Raw genomic sequence first — 14,856 nt, forward strand, 5'->3', positions numbered from 1 at the left:
CACATATGCACACACAACGAACAGACACACACGCGCACACACAGACACACACAGACACACACACATAAGCACAGCAGGAAATGAAATGTGGCAACTCGAGTGAAAAGCCCTGCTGCAATACCCATGGGAATAAAAGGGAGAAAAATCACTCTCTTCTTACTTCTTTTTCTTCTTTCTTTTTGCGCTCCCTTCCTGTCTCTAAGCCACCCTGTTTGTTGTAGCACTGCATCCCACAGCTCACCAGGGCAAAGGACACTTACACATACACACACACATACGCACACACATTTATGCATACACAATGAGTTCCTGTGGGTGCCTGAGGTGTGTGTGTGTTATGTGTGGAAGGAGAACGGAAGTACAGAGCATAGCCCCTGACACATTTACTGAATTTCTCCCGGTTTGTCTCACTTAATGCTGCAATGTTGTTTAAGCGGAGCATGGCTGGACAATGGCAGCATTGCATAAATGTAAATGGCAATTTTACCTCGGACTGGCGAATGGTACAAACAACCAAAATAATACAATTAAGCCATTTTCTGGAATATAGCACATCTTTTAATGTTATAATCCCTAAGAACTACTCATGCTGAACCTGTTTTTGATGCAGTTATTGCCAGTTTTTTTTTTTCAGCTACTGCCATTCAGTGCATGTGTAGTCTCTATTTCCTCTGCCTCTCTTTATAGCACATAGTTGGTGGAAAAGTTTACCTTTTCCTGCGTGGGATTTAGGCGACTCTTGCACGCACGTACTGGACGAAAAAAGCCAAAGCGTGCATACATACATTCACATAATGCCCATGATAACACTGAATGAGCTCAGTTTTAGCCTGAGAAAAGACGGTTGATTGTCTTTGTTAATTAAAAGCCTACGGTTTGTTTGTATGTGCTATTAAGGGATGCACAAGTTGCCCTTCTTCTACTGAGCGTCTCAAACAGCTGTTGCTCTAAGATGCGTTTACTGGCCCTGAACAGAATTGAACAGCCTTTATTAATAAAACACACTTGCAGTACCCACCAGCAACCACTGGTGTCGTGAAACAAACCAGGAAATCATGAGGAGTACAACTTTAAAAGCCGTCTAAAATTTGATTTAATTGGGCCTGTGGAGTTTTCTTGCACCCTTTGGGGTTTATGCACCGTTTCTCACTAAAACGCATTATGAAACAAAACTTATTTTTGAGACAAAACAAAAGTCGTATTAAGTACACTTTCGTTCTCATAACATCTCCAAAGCCGCATTTTTAAAATATTTTATATTGTGCAATGTTTACGTCCATGTTTCCTCGCCAGCAGATTTCTTCCCCATTGCCTTTGTTGGCGTATTGCTACATTTGTTGGAACGTAACTGCTACTGACTGTCAATCAGTGAAATAGTGTAAAACCAACAGCTGGATGTGAATTACGCCACACGCGTGCTTGCACATGTGCGTCAGCTGGCATGATACAAACAAAATGGGGACCCACTCGTAAAACATTGCTCCTTAGTGCTTCTTAACAGTAGGAAGGAACTTAGCTATGAAAGCTGCTTCTTTAATTTAAACACTTGTAAAATCTGTCAAGAATTCGAAGTGGAAACATCTACAAGACAAATTACTAGTTTTGAACTTTGATCACACAGAAATAATTCAAGACAACCTATTCTTTTTGTGTGTGTGTGTTTTTTTTTTTTTCCAGAGGAGTTTCTCTGTAAACACACTTCAGCACTAACTACAATTTAGCACTGTTTATCACATTAAAAAAATGTTACAATCATTCTTATGCCAGAGCTTATTTTTTATTGCGTATGCTGCAATTGTGCAAACTGATTTAGTTATTCCCACTTCTATTCAATAAACAGCAAAGTCAATCAAAACAACAGACAAACCAGAAACATCTTCCATTCAGCAATCATAGACACACACACACAGAAAACTGAGACCAGCTGTATCTGTTTGAATGAGTTGTAAATGCTGTTTATGCAACAAACATTATTCAGACATTAGCGTCGTGTGAGTGTTGTGTGGTTTGGGCAACTTTAAAGGGGTAATTAGCAGACAGTTAAGCCTCATGCTGAGTGTGAGATAAACTAAGAGTGGGAATGGAACTGGACCAAAGAAACACTCCAAGCCAACAATAGGAATAATCACCAAATAAGGAAGACTTCGATTCCCAGGGGGCTCCGCTCTGGAGGTATTGGGCAATGCCTGGAGCTTGGGCTACCATAGAAACCACAACCACCAAAATAGTTTATCCAAGAGAACAATCATTTATCTATAAACACAATTAAGATGATGTATCTTTCCAAAAATTGGACTAAATCACAGATATGAGTGCTATATAAATTGAGGCAGGGGCTCCATTCTCATCTGGATTCTGTATATGGGGCCTGGACCAGCAATGAGCAAACACAATTAGTCTTACCAATCTGCTTTGTACTTTTCAACATGAGAAAGCTGAAACATCACATCCATTCTCCTCTCCAGACTGAAGCTGGATACCCCGTGTCGACAGCGCTGCCAAAAGTCTCCATTAGACCCGAGTGACGACAGCACATTCAAATCTAATAAGGCTATCTGTTTGTTTTCCACTCTGCTGCTCCACATGCACAGACTATTCATTCGTCCCCTAAACTACTCTTTCTCAAGCTGCTGGCATTTACTTTGCTGGCATTTAGAGTGAAACTGCTTGAAGTGTGCCATTTTATCAAGGGACGGCACAACAATTGAAACACAGGTATTACAAACGCACTTAAATTTGTGTTCAGCAACACAGTGACTACGAATTCTTTGCATAATTTATTTTACCTGTGATAAACACTAACTTTCCATGGCATGTGGAATAAATGGAAAAATAACAGCGATGCCAGACTTTGGAGACCAGGAAAACAACTGAAAATAGAATGTGAAGTCTTGAAATAGCGCCTTGACTTTGGTGAGAGGAGGGCTTTTTCATTGTTTTTATTTTGATTACAGACAAGACTGCCAACTTAACAACAGATACAGCTGATAGAGACCAGCTGTTTCCTACAAAATTGCATCCTTACACTTCTCAGTGAAGGGTTCTTTGAGTCCTTTACCCTCTTTAAATGAGATGTTCCTTAAGGCCATCGCATTCCCATGTAGATTCATACATAAATCCTGTCATGAAACTATTCTCTATTTGTCTACGGTTTAAAAAGTCCATATGTAGAGCATTTTCTCCAAATGAGGGGATGAGTGAGGAGGCTGTCTCTGCATTTGCTTCATATCTGGTTCCATTTGTCACAGAGACAGATGGACATAGACTTGTTTACATTTAGTTAAGTTTAAGGCTTTTTGCAGTAAAGGAGAATCTTTCAGCACTTTCAGCAATTTCAGTGTACTAGGACTAAATAAGACTTCAGCCTTGAACAAGATCTAAGACTATACAAACTACAATCTGAAATATTCAACACATGCACTAGAAACACGATGGCGACCTCCTGACAGCAAGAAGAAGAGTTTGTTTGTTCATTGTATTTGGCTGAACAAAAAGAAATATTAAAGAAAGAAGACACTGTGTGCAACATCTTAACAAGAACAGACCCAAGAATGTGGAACACAGTACATGTGTATAGTGCAGGAAACAAGGACTTAGTTTACTTCTATCTGCCCAGTGGCCCAAGTAGACCCTTGCTAACCGGGTAGATGACGAAACCTACATCATGTGGACCCTCGCGGCCAAGAGGATGCCAGAACCATGAATTGGCTCTAACAGTTTGCAGATACGCTCGCAGCTCTATGAGGTCGTACTTAGGCACAACGGTGCTTTGAGCTAAACGCTAACGTCACCATGATGCTCGCAGTGACAATGCTAACATGCTGATGAAGCATGTACGATGCTGAGAGTGTTTACCCACTTAGTTTAGCCTGTTAGCAACCATTTGCTAAGAACATCTATTAATTAGCACAGTTGAGGATAATGGGAACATCATTAGCTTTGCATATATTTGGTTATAAATAATAAAGTAATAAAGTATCTCTTAATCTTAATCTTAGAAACATAGATACTGGACAAAATGGAATTTTGGCACTAGAAGAAAAGTCTAACAATTACCAGAGACACACAATTCACCCTGAGGAGGAAGTTAATGTCTGTACTATCTATCGATTAGAGATATTTCACTGAATAAATGAAACTTTGTCCTCTTGGTGGGGCTAGATGAGAAGTCAGAGGATCACCAAAGTTAGTATGTTTCATCCTCTGGGGACCATGACAGGCTGTACAAAATTTCACGGAAATATAATCAAAAGTTGTTGAGACATTTCAGCCTGGACCTAATTGGTGGACCGACCAGACGGTTAAGTGAGACATACCTTGCTTCATTTAAATCCTCATATCATATCATCACACATCCTGCCTCATGATGTGTGTTGTACCTCTGTGTGAGTAGGATTAAGGGAGTGTGTGCATGCATCTACGCTCCTGTGTGCTTGTGTGTTAATCCTGAGTGAAAGGCTAGGTTTTTTGAAAGGAAGGCAGTGGGGGGACTCTCCGGAGGGCCGGCCCTGTAAGCCTGTGTGAATGAGCCTGAATTCGCAGGCTCCCCACGAGGACGCACGGCCGATTAAGCTGACAGTCAGAGGCCCATTGACCAGTCACAGAGATTAAACGCCGGGCCATCTAGTGGGCTAAAACCACCTGCAGGATGGAGGGAACGATGGCGAGCCGGAGAGGAGGAGGAGGAGGAAATGGAGAGAGACACAGGGAGACGTGCGGATACTCACTGTTACTCGTCGCTTCGGTAAAAGACGCCTTTTGTCCATTCCAGCCTTTGTTGTCCATCTGTGGTGATGTAGAGAGAAGGAGAGAAGGGGGAGGTAAGAGAGATGTAGATTCCTGAACAGACAGCTTCTTCACGCATGTCAGACAAGTTCCTTCCTACTGTTTGGGCCACAAAGAGACGAGCGCTAACAGGAGGGGATGCTTAAGGAGCCTAGTGTCTGTCTAGGCCAGCTACTTAATTAAGGGGGTTGTCAGTGTTTAGTGACTAAAAAAAAAGGCTCCTATTCAATGTGTTACTTGTGCTGTGGTATGCGTGTGTGCCTGCACAAACGCACACAGCCACAAACACACGTGTGTGAAACAGAAAAACAAATCATTTCTGATGTGTGTGACAGCTGAGGAGATGACATGGTTGTAAACAAATGCAACCCCCACCACCCCCACAGTCTCTTCACAGTATTGCACAGATCACCCACAGTCCCACGGTGGGAATGTAGTGCAACAGAGCTGCCAACAAAAGGGGAAGTGGGGAAGGACGGAGAGACAGAAAGGGAGAGATCTAAAGAAAGACAACCTATCCTACAAAACAGGATCTTGTTTAATTATTCCACAGAGCTCGGGGTTGTCTAAGGATCTAAAGAGAAGTAGGGCGTCCAACTAAATCTTATAGAGATGTTTGCAGAGTTGTCAGAGCCAATGCGCAGCCATGTATCAGCCACTAACTCAAATCTAAATACTCTGCCTTGAGTGTAACCAGAAAGGTCCCACTGCTTATTTCCAGTACAGCAGACTCTCATTTATCTGAAACCTTAGACATCAAAACATAGTGGTTTATTGGGGTAACAAATAAAACATGCTATGATGCAAACAGAAATTCAATAACCTGTGTGTAACACTTGACATTTCCTTGTCAACACATGCAACTAAAGCATTTTCAGGGTGCAGGAGGTTCAGCATTTTCAAAGACGCAACGTGCTGAAGATTCTGAACATTTTTTTTTTAAGGGTAACTGCACAACAGACCGAACTGAATATTTGACTGTTTAGTATGAGGATTAAAGCAAAGGGGAACACTGACTGTAAACTGGGTTGTGGTTTCTTTGGAGAATAAGACTCAGCTTCACAGTCATTCTGATAAGAGCAATGTGTCATCCTTTAGCTCTATGGTATGGCTGTCTGAATAAGATATACGCAGTAGCACATATCTAACTAATGAGCTGTCTGGGGAATGTTGAATAGTCCTGGTTCCTGATTCCTAGTTATGTAACGTCATCTCTATCTGAATCCGCTCCCTTGAGCTTAAAAACCAACGAGGTGAATAAAGATGATGGTGATCAATGGTTGCTTGCAAAACACACTCGGTTCAGAGGAGCTGAACAGGTTACATAATAAGGTCAGCAGCACTGGGACTCGTGATAAATCTGAGAATTGACTGAGTATTAGTATTTCTTGAGTTCTGCACGGGGCTGTGGAGATGAGATAGTATATAGACAAAATAAGGGCGGTGCATGGAATTTCTTTTATGTAATCCTTCAGCATACAGCTGCACAGGTACCCACCGACCAACATCACCCTCCCTAAAGCCCTGCTGCTTGCATGTCTGGAATACCAATTGCAAAACGTCCTACATAACATTTCAGTGTGTGTGTGTGTGTGTGTGTGTGTGTGTGTGTGTGTGTGTGTGTGTGTGTGTGCATGTCTGTGTGTATTTTTTGGGAAAGACACATTCTTATGAGCACTCATGAAAACATTTCACAGTGGGTCTCAAATTATATTACTTGCTATACATTTGTTTTATGCTCCCTCTGCAATTGTGAGTATGCAACAGTTTCACATTTTTACAACCTAAAAGTTTGATGGAAATGTAATTTGTATGTAATATAATGCAACACCAATTGATGTTAAAATGGCTGGAACTACATATTAAATATCTAAATATAAATATTTTTATAATAGCTTACTCTGACAGTTCCTTTAAAAAAATAAATTAAAACTGTAGTTAACTCTGTTAGCAGTGGGTTGCCCTGGTAGCCTAATGGTCAAAGCACATACCACGTAACTGCAATGTCCATGGTTTGACATGGGCCAGGGAGTCTTGTTGCACCTCTCACTCTCTCTCTCTCACACCTGTTTCCTTGTTCACCTTGCTTCCTGTCACTCTTTACACTGTCAACTGTCAAATAAAGCCAAAAAATAATTAAAAGAAAAATGCTTCTAATTTATTTCTTTTATAAATCAACAAATTTACTTTTTGCACTATTTTGGATTTGGATTTTTTTTTTTTTTAGAAATTTGAGTTGAGTTTACTGAATTGTAAATTGTTTGGTGATGTTTATCACCCTGGGCAAGTTGGATGGTTAACCACACCTGTTGTCACAGAGCATATAACTACAACCATGTATGCAATATAAAAAAATATCAGGTAGACAACCTTTGCTGATTTCCAATAGCCTTGCACCTGTGTTATGTGATGAGCATGTAACTACTCTCCTCCTTTCCTGGTAATGAAAATAATGAATAGCTGCAGTCCTATGAGCACTCCAGCTTCTTTACTTCAGTAGCACACTGACACCATACTTGTACGTACAAACGGCCTAAAATCTGTGAGAAACTATATAAACTTATGCTTAGAGTGATCAGGCACTAAAATAAATGAAATAAAATACATCCAAACAGAGTGAGAGATGTTTATAAACCGGCTGTAAAATACACAAGTTAGTGTAAGTAACAGCTGTTAAAGTAAAATGCGTACCTCGGTGGGGTTCTGAGAGACGGTGGAGGCCTTATATCCCAGCTGCAGCAACATCGCCTCGGCTGCGTTCCGCTTGGCCACCTTCTTGTTGGGTCCTGTTCCCGTGGCAACCTCGTTATTCACCTTCACCTGCGTGCACACGGACGCAAGGACACGCACAGATCAAAGCGAATGCACATGAAATGAAGATATGCAGATAAATGGCAATATTTTCAAATTCACATTTGAATATCAGGCCTGTGCAGACACATCATGACACCCACCCAGGTGACAGTGGATCACTTGATGTCTTAAAACGCAGTTTTTCCATGACTTTGCTCCAGTTTTCATAATTTCATTTGAGAACACTTTGCTTTGCTTTCTGAGTCAAGTCAGCTGTGCAATTTACATCGCACAAAAAAAAAAAAAGGCTCCAAGTGAAGTGTTTGTTTTTCAGTGATCCCAAAACATTAAATCTGTCTACACAGAATGTAAGCAGATATTTCCAAGAGAATATCAGACGTCGTTATGTTATGCAAACAGACAATTACACTGTACAAATAACATTCTGGGAGCCAAAGCCTGTGAACAGCCAGACTCAGTGCACTTACTCAAAGTAGTCTGACATGCTCGCTAAGTGCTCCTCTGAATGCATCAAGTAGGCCACAACATACAATGAGAAGGAAAGTCTCAATAAATTACCAAATTACTAAAATAAACACAATTACTGTTTTATTACATTTTAAAAGATGATCGGCCCCAAAAAGGCTTCTGACACAAAGTGGAGCCTTCTTTTTCGGTAACTAGTGATGGATGCAGACAAAAGATGCGAACACAGAGACTCGTTTGAGCCCTGCTGCTTACCGAGGGAAACAATGTGGAAATTTTAGAAGAGTGAGTGGACCGCACAAAAGGAAACACACACACTCGCAAGGCTTAATGTGTGTATCAAAGAGGCATGGAGAATAGGTTTGAGGCCGAATTACGGCCTGATGCTAAGAGAAGCTCTGTCCTTCTTATGAAAGAATAGAGACAAAGAGTGAGAGTTTGACTGAGAGAGACGGACACAGAAAAAGAAACTGCAGTTAAAATGTTGTGCATAAATTAAAATGGACTGGGTTAAGCCAGTTTGCTGGTTGTTTGTCGTAGACCAGCAGCAAAGCTAAGAAACAGACGGCTGACTTGGGCTGACTCTTGTTGATACACACTAACTGTAGCAACAGCAATAACAACCAAAGGAAAAAAAAAAAAACAAGTGCTTACTCTTAACAAAATATAACAGCTGTTTGGTATAACTGTCTTTCACAACTTCAGCCCTGCCAGGTGAGGTATATTTTTATATTTTCCCTTCTACTCAAAGAGGCTGTAAAGCAGCTTTCAATAACTGTACACTCTACACACACTCCCATGCATGACATTAACTTGTATGTAGTTAATGTGAGTAACGACACTCCTGTAATAGTTTAACTAAAGCATTTACATGGTTCACAGAGAGAGAATTTAAAAAGAAGCCTGACTTTGCATAATGTGTTAGATAATCAGGTTCAGCGTGGAAGGATGTGTCATGGCTTACAGTGAACAGCTCATTAAGCCATGACTGAAACGAAGTGAAACAGAAAAAACGAACAATTTCTCCTTTCTTTTGAATTAATGTCTGTGATCTTTTTTTTTTTTTTTCAGAAAAAATAATGCTTTAATCTTGCTGTAACTGAATTATTAGCATGCATGTACTAAGAGAGGCTGGCAGAGATGGTAGTAGAAGTTAACAAGACAGCTTTAACTTTAAAGCCTGTAAAAGTAATGAGGATAAAATTGAGGCAGGCGATGCCAATTCCAATCAAAAGCTAGGCAGATCTATTTTAAGGCTGAGAGTAATGAATCAGTGCCAAGTTTAAAACCACACCGTGAACGAACTGATGGGTTTGCAATAACTTGCAGAAAATGGTACAGCAAACTGTTTTCCCATTATCTAATAACAACAAGGCTATTTTTATGCATAGCCTCGAATAGTTCATGCAACTCATGTAACTATGGTATCTGATGAGATCTCTTCCCTATACAAAGTCCCTGCTCTGTTTACCGGATTAGTGATAAACAGCAAACCATCCATAACTTTGTTAAGGGTTAAAGGTCGCTGCTGCAGCAAAACCATGAGATTTTATTCTGTTAATGAATACTGGCTCCTTACTATATAGCCACAGTCTAATGTATTTCTGAAGCACAGAGGACACCTTGTGTGGTTTCTCCACAGGCAACGATGGCTCCAAATTGCAGTATAATCGCATAAAAGAGTTGGCTGCTCCACCGGGGGAAAACAGGGCTGTAAAGATGGAAGTTCATCTATTCTGGGCTTTAACTGCATGCAATAAAAATAATGAATATTAAACAGAACTGTTTGAGGGGGAAGGGGGGCAAGAGACACACAGCGGGAAAGACAGGAGTGGGGAGGGAGGAGAGAAGGGAGAGAGGGAGTAAAGTGAGGTCTAAGATCATAACAGTGTAAAGAACAGAATTTTTAATTAAATCATAAGCCATCTTCTACATATAAAATGGCAACAGAGATGAAATGTACTTGTCCACATTTTATATTTAGTGAAAATCAGGACACAGCTTCGGGAGCTCCACATACAGGAATAACCAAACTTGCAACAAGTTTATTCAATCATAAAATATGAATGTCTCAAACATATTAAGCAATAACTCAGCACTACATTTAAGCATGTTTGTTTCATTCTTTAATGCAGTTAAATGAATAACACGGAGGTCTGGAGCTGGTAAGAGTTAGAGTCAAGGTAAAACTTCAAGGTGCAAGTCGTTCCTTATTATTTCCTGTCACAGAGTAATGATAAGTGACAGACTACATTCGCTTAAATTAATGATGACACTCACATGCACACAACTAGTGTTGACTTCGCATTCCAACTTAGGATCAAACTTAAATTAAGCTGGCGCAACAGGCTGGGAAATGGGAGGCAGAGCGAAGGCTTGACGCATTATTATGTCGTTAACCCTATTTGCCTCAAGCCTTGTCCTACAACATGGAGAACATTGATTGTATGCAGGATAGGGCTGGGTTTACACACACGATAGAAATAGGAAACCAGATCACAGTCTCAGGGGGAAAGTAAGAAACTTGTGTTCTTGTGTAAAGAGGTTATATAATGCTGCTGGCTTCCTTTGGCCATACAGAGAGGTTTTATTCTTGCTCTTGCCATTGGCTTGTCCTCCCCCTTGAAGCTAGTCCCAATAAGATACCTTCCCAACAATAATCTTGATCCACCAGCTCGTACTTTGATCCTTTGATTTATCCATTAAATTAAAATTCAGCAGATGATCACTGAGGTCCTGTTCTTCCTAGGCATGCATAATTCACATCCTTCTCTGTCTCAGTCCTGCTTCATTTAGATCAGTCTACATTAGCCAAAACTGACAGGAAACTTCTTTTATGTAACAGCAATTTACTGTAAATCCATGACTTACCTGCATGATGAACTCCCGGCGTCGCGGCATCCCCCTCTCAGAGAGCAGCAGGTACTCTGGCTCCTTCTCTTTCTTGGCCTGTTGGATCTGGGCCAGGCGGCTGATCGGGTTCATGCCCTGGCCGTAGTCTGGTCCCGTCTGGCAAGAAAAGAGGAGAGACATGATGATCAATTTCCAATTGTCAGATTCATTTGTTGTATTATCAAAACCGACGGCAGTCTACTGAGCTTAACTGATAAGAGGTGTGTGTTTGTGTCCCTTCGCAAAACTATTATATTTCACAGATTTTCAAATGTCACTGATGCTGATGTTGAGTAATTCTGCTGTGCTAAAAAGTATTCTGATTGGCCTTTACATCGAAACTCTTACTCAGGGGGAAGCCCTGCTCAGCTGCACTACCTTGAGGATGGTTTTGGTACGTTTCTTGTAGTGCGTCTTGGGTTTCTCCACAGCAGGGATGAAGGGCAGCTTCTTTAGGTCCTGCAGGATGGACAGAGCAGCACGCTTCTTGGACAGCTTCTTGCTGTTGCCCTCGCCCTCGGCAGAGAACTCCCCCACGGTGACACGAGTCAGGAAGCTTTTCATGTGTGGGGGGCCGCTCTCCTTCAACACCTGGGGACACAAGGAGCAAATGAGGGACTTGTGTAAATAAAACGTCCAGTAAATTTTGTCTCGTAACAGGTTGGTTACAAAAGGTTTCCCAGAAAATAGACAAAGAGACAAAAGATAAAATAGAAAAGACAAGAAAAAAAAAAAAGAATCTGAACATGTGAGTGTTTTTTGTCGTGCATGATATGTGTGAGGGCGTGTGTGCAGCGCGCTCTGCAAGCAGCTACACCAGGTGGTCCAAAACATCTGCTCTCAATGGTCACAGTGCTACCCACCCATATGCGTGTGTGTTATTCATATACAAAATCCACACACACACACACATTGACGCACAAACACACACATGAAGAGTAACATGTTCCTAGATGACAGTCTCTAGTGATGAAGGCTCAGTTTCCTTCCTCCAGCCTGTGGTCACCTGGGAGACCTAAAACAAACACCGGCTGGCGTTAGGTCATGCTTCTGCAATCACATCCACTTCCTGTGAAGTCCGAGAACAGTGTGCGAATGTGTGTATGTGTGTGTAGCAGGTGGGGTTCTCCCCAACCTTATTTAGAAAAACACGCTGGCGGAAGAATTAGGTTTCACACACTTACTGAGTCCAACAGTACATTTTCAGCACATGTGGACGCCTTTTCGATTGAGAGCTTGCGGATTTTCTCCCTCGTTCTCCCTCTAGCTATAGCTGCTGTGCTGAAATGTTTCTTTGGACTTCCTCAACCCCTCCCCCCCTTCATTTGAGCCAAATTTGTGGTGCAGACAGCACAAATTGTAGCAATCAAATATAATCTAGAAATAGTTAATTTGAACCCGGTGTCCAAAGAAAAACCGAGATTAAAACGATAAGCGGCACCTTGAGCATTCCTCGAATACTTCACACAGACACAGACTAATACCAGAGATTGAAAGGAACAAACCCATTTTTCCCTGCTACATAATAGCAGAACAAACTAGAGTTTTGATCAATTAACAAACTAAAATGACAAAGCAAGTTTGATGCATGAAAGCATCAAATAACTCCACCACCACACAGACAAAACAGTCTGTTTCCACAAAAATGTACGATTAAGTCATGTCATCATCTGCAGCCCAGTCCACAATGCTCCGAAGTGCACCCTACCACTTAGCCTGTATTTAAACTTTATTAAACACAGGCTAAAAAAAGGAGTTTCTTCATTCTAACTATTCATAAGTAGGTAACTGCAGTACATTCACGTTAACACTGCTGACACTGGGCCCCGTGTTTGCTGTCAGTGTACCTTTTAGCCTGTCAGCATTCCTGCACAATGAGAGTAAGTATACAGTATGTAAGGATGAGTGTTGCAGAGAAGCCTTGGATCACTTGCTGTCCAAGCTAACTGCCAAACTCTCTCCCACCCAGGGGATCCGCTCTGGTCTTGCTCATCACCAGAAAAAGGAAACACAACGTGGCAGCTTCTTGTACATTACAACATTCAATGAGACTGGAAACGTCCCATTTCTGAACTGTTTCAACTTTGTCAGTGGTGTTGATAGTGACACTGAACATCACCGGCCACTGGTCGGCTGAGATTATGTCACTTGGAGAATAAATATGAGCTACTGACAAAATGTAGATGTGGTTGGTTATTGCCTAGCAGACGCAAGCCTCTGATGATGAGTCTTCTTCAGCTGTCCTAAATTCTGTAGCTGTACTCACTTAATCACTCATTCATAGTTTCTCTCCCTCTTCATCCATCACAGGCTCCTTTAAACATGTGTAACTGTTCAGCTTATGTGGCTAAACAATGATGGTATGGTAACCAAGACATAAACACTATTGAACCAGTAGGTGGGTTTGCACAAAGGCTTGTTTAGGCACACACAATACACAAGCACATACAAAGATAAACAATTTCTTCAAGTTATGGAAACCATGATGGCGTTCCTCTGATGTCTGCTTTCCTTTTCTGATAATCCAAAACACGCCTTTCAAGCTGACACACTGGGAACTTGCACAGACACCGCAGAATAAATGATGGACAAGTGCTGCGGTGACAAGATTCACTTGCGCTGTCTAAAGTGAAAACGTGCAATTACCAACAAAAAAAAAAAAAAACAAGGAATCAAACGTGGCCTGAATAGGTATATGGTATAGTCAACAAACAGTATGAGACGCACTGTATCTGTGCACACGTCGCGCGCTCTCATCCCGGGTTGGCGGCAGACGAGCTGCAGTCAGTCTCCTGGCAGACGACACGGGATCTGCGCCACGCCGATGGGATTTCAGCACTTTCATTCATTTACACGCACGGCCACACACACATACATGCAAACAAACACACAAACACACCTGTCTCCCACCTAATGACAAGGATCAGGTTGTGCACAGGAAACACTTGGTAATTCAATGTTGATTTTTTTTTTTTTTGAGTCCCCTTCTCTTCTTGTCTCTTCATCTTTTCTTTTTCAAACATGGGAGGCCTTCTCTTCGGCTTCTTATAGAGACATTAATACCCTGAGCCGTCTGAGGATATGTGCATGCGAGACCTCAGGTACTCTGGAAGAGGAGGCTATGGGAGCAGGGTAGGACAATGGAGGGGACTAGGAGAGGGAAGAAAGGCTCTTTTGTGATGAGTGGTGGATGGACAAGCCCTGAGGGAAGCTGCTTCTTTTAAGATGGGTGGTTCTTGGCCCGGACCCTCTTTTCTTGTGTCCTCCTTGGAAAAGGAGCCTCCGATCCAACACACAAGCTGTGATTTATAGATTGGTTCCTCTTTGATGCTGACATCTGTTTGATATTGTCTGACGGGCGGATTAAATGAGCCAACTGCCTCTCAGGGTGGCGGCGACCCTCGTCGTTGCAGAGGGATGGGAAAGCAGACACTCGCTAGCAGTGACTCACGAGTAATTTCATGCCCCAGCGAGGGCAGGGATGAGATGATGTGAAAACATGGCTGCTGCGAACGACGTTCACATGAGAGATGACCATTATGGTTTTGTGTTGGATCCACGAATGCGTAACTGTGCGCGTATGCGTGTGAGTGGAAGACTTTGACTGGGGGTGTGGGAGTGTACCGTTTCTTCTCAGAGCATCAAAGAAGACACAGTAAAGAGGATGTGACATGGAAGGAAAGGAGACGAGGCCAAACTTTGCCTAATGAGTTATAATGTAATAGACCCAATGGGCAAAAGGAGACCCATGGAGACGTGTAATTCATACTTGGTCTCCAGCCACGGCGTAGTGGCAGTGTGAGAGGATATTGAGTACAACAGGCTGATTGAGGGTGAAAATAAATCTTCTGGAGAGCCATCAGGAGTATGAGAGGGAGAGAAAGGTACGTCATGCCAAGA

General features: G+C 41.9%; 1 protein-coding gene across 1 annotated transcript in view; it reads right to left on the reverse strand.

The window, feature by feature from the left end:
• Nucleotides 1-14,856, reverse strand: part of stau2 (staufen double-stranded RNA binding protein 2) — an 81,686-nt gene that overhangs the window by 40,843 nt on the left and 25,987 nt on the right. The window contains exons 8-11 of the mRNA XM_041065981.1: nucleotides 11,335-11,547; nucleotides 10,936-11,073; nucleotides 7,477-7,605; nucleotides 4,728-4,785 (exon numbers count right to left, since the gene is read on the reverse strand). Of these exons, the coding sequence (XP_040921915.1) occupies nucleotides 4,728-4,785; nucleotides 7,477-7,605; nucleotides 10,936-11,073; nucleotides 11,335-11,547 (538 nt within the window). The remainder of the gene's footprint in view (nucleotides 1-4,727; nucleotides 4,786-7,476; nucleotides 7,606-10,935; nucleotides 11,074-11,334; nucleotides 11,548-14,856) is intronic.

Source organism: Toxotes jaculatrix, chromosome 20 (genome assembly GCF_017976425.1).
Source record: "Toxotes jaculatrix isolate fToxJac2 chromosome 20, fToxJac2.pri, whole genome shotgun sequence".
NCBI lineage: Eukaryota > Metazoa > Chordata > Actinopteri > Toxotidae > Toxotes > Toxotes jaculatrix.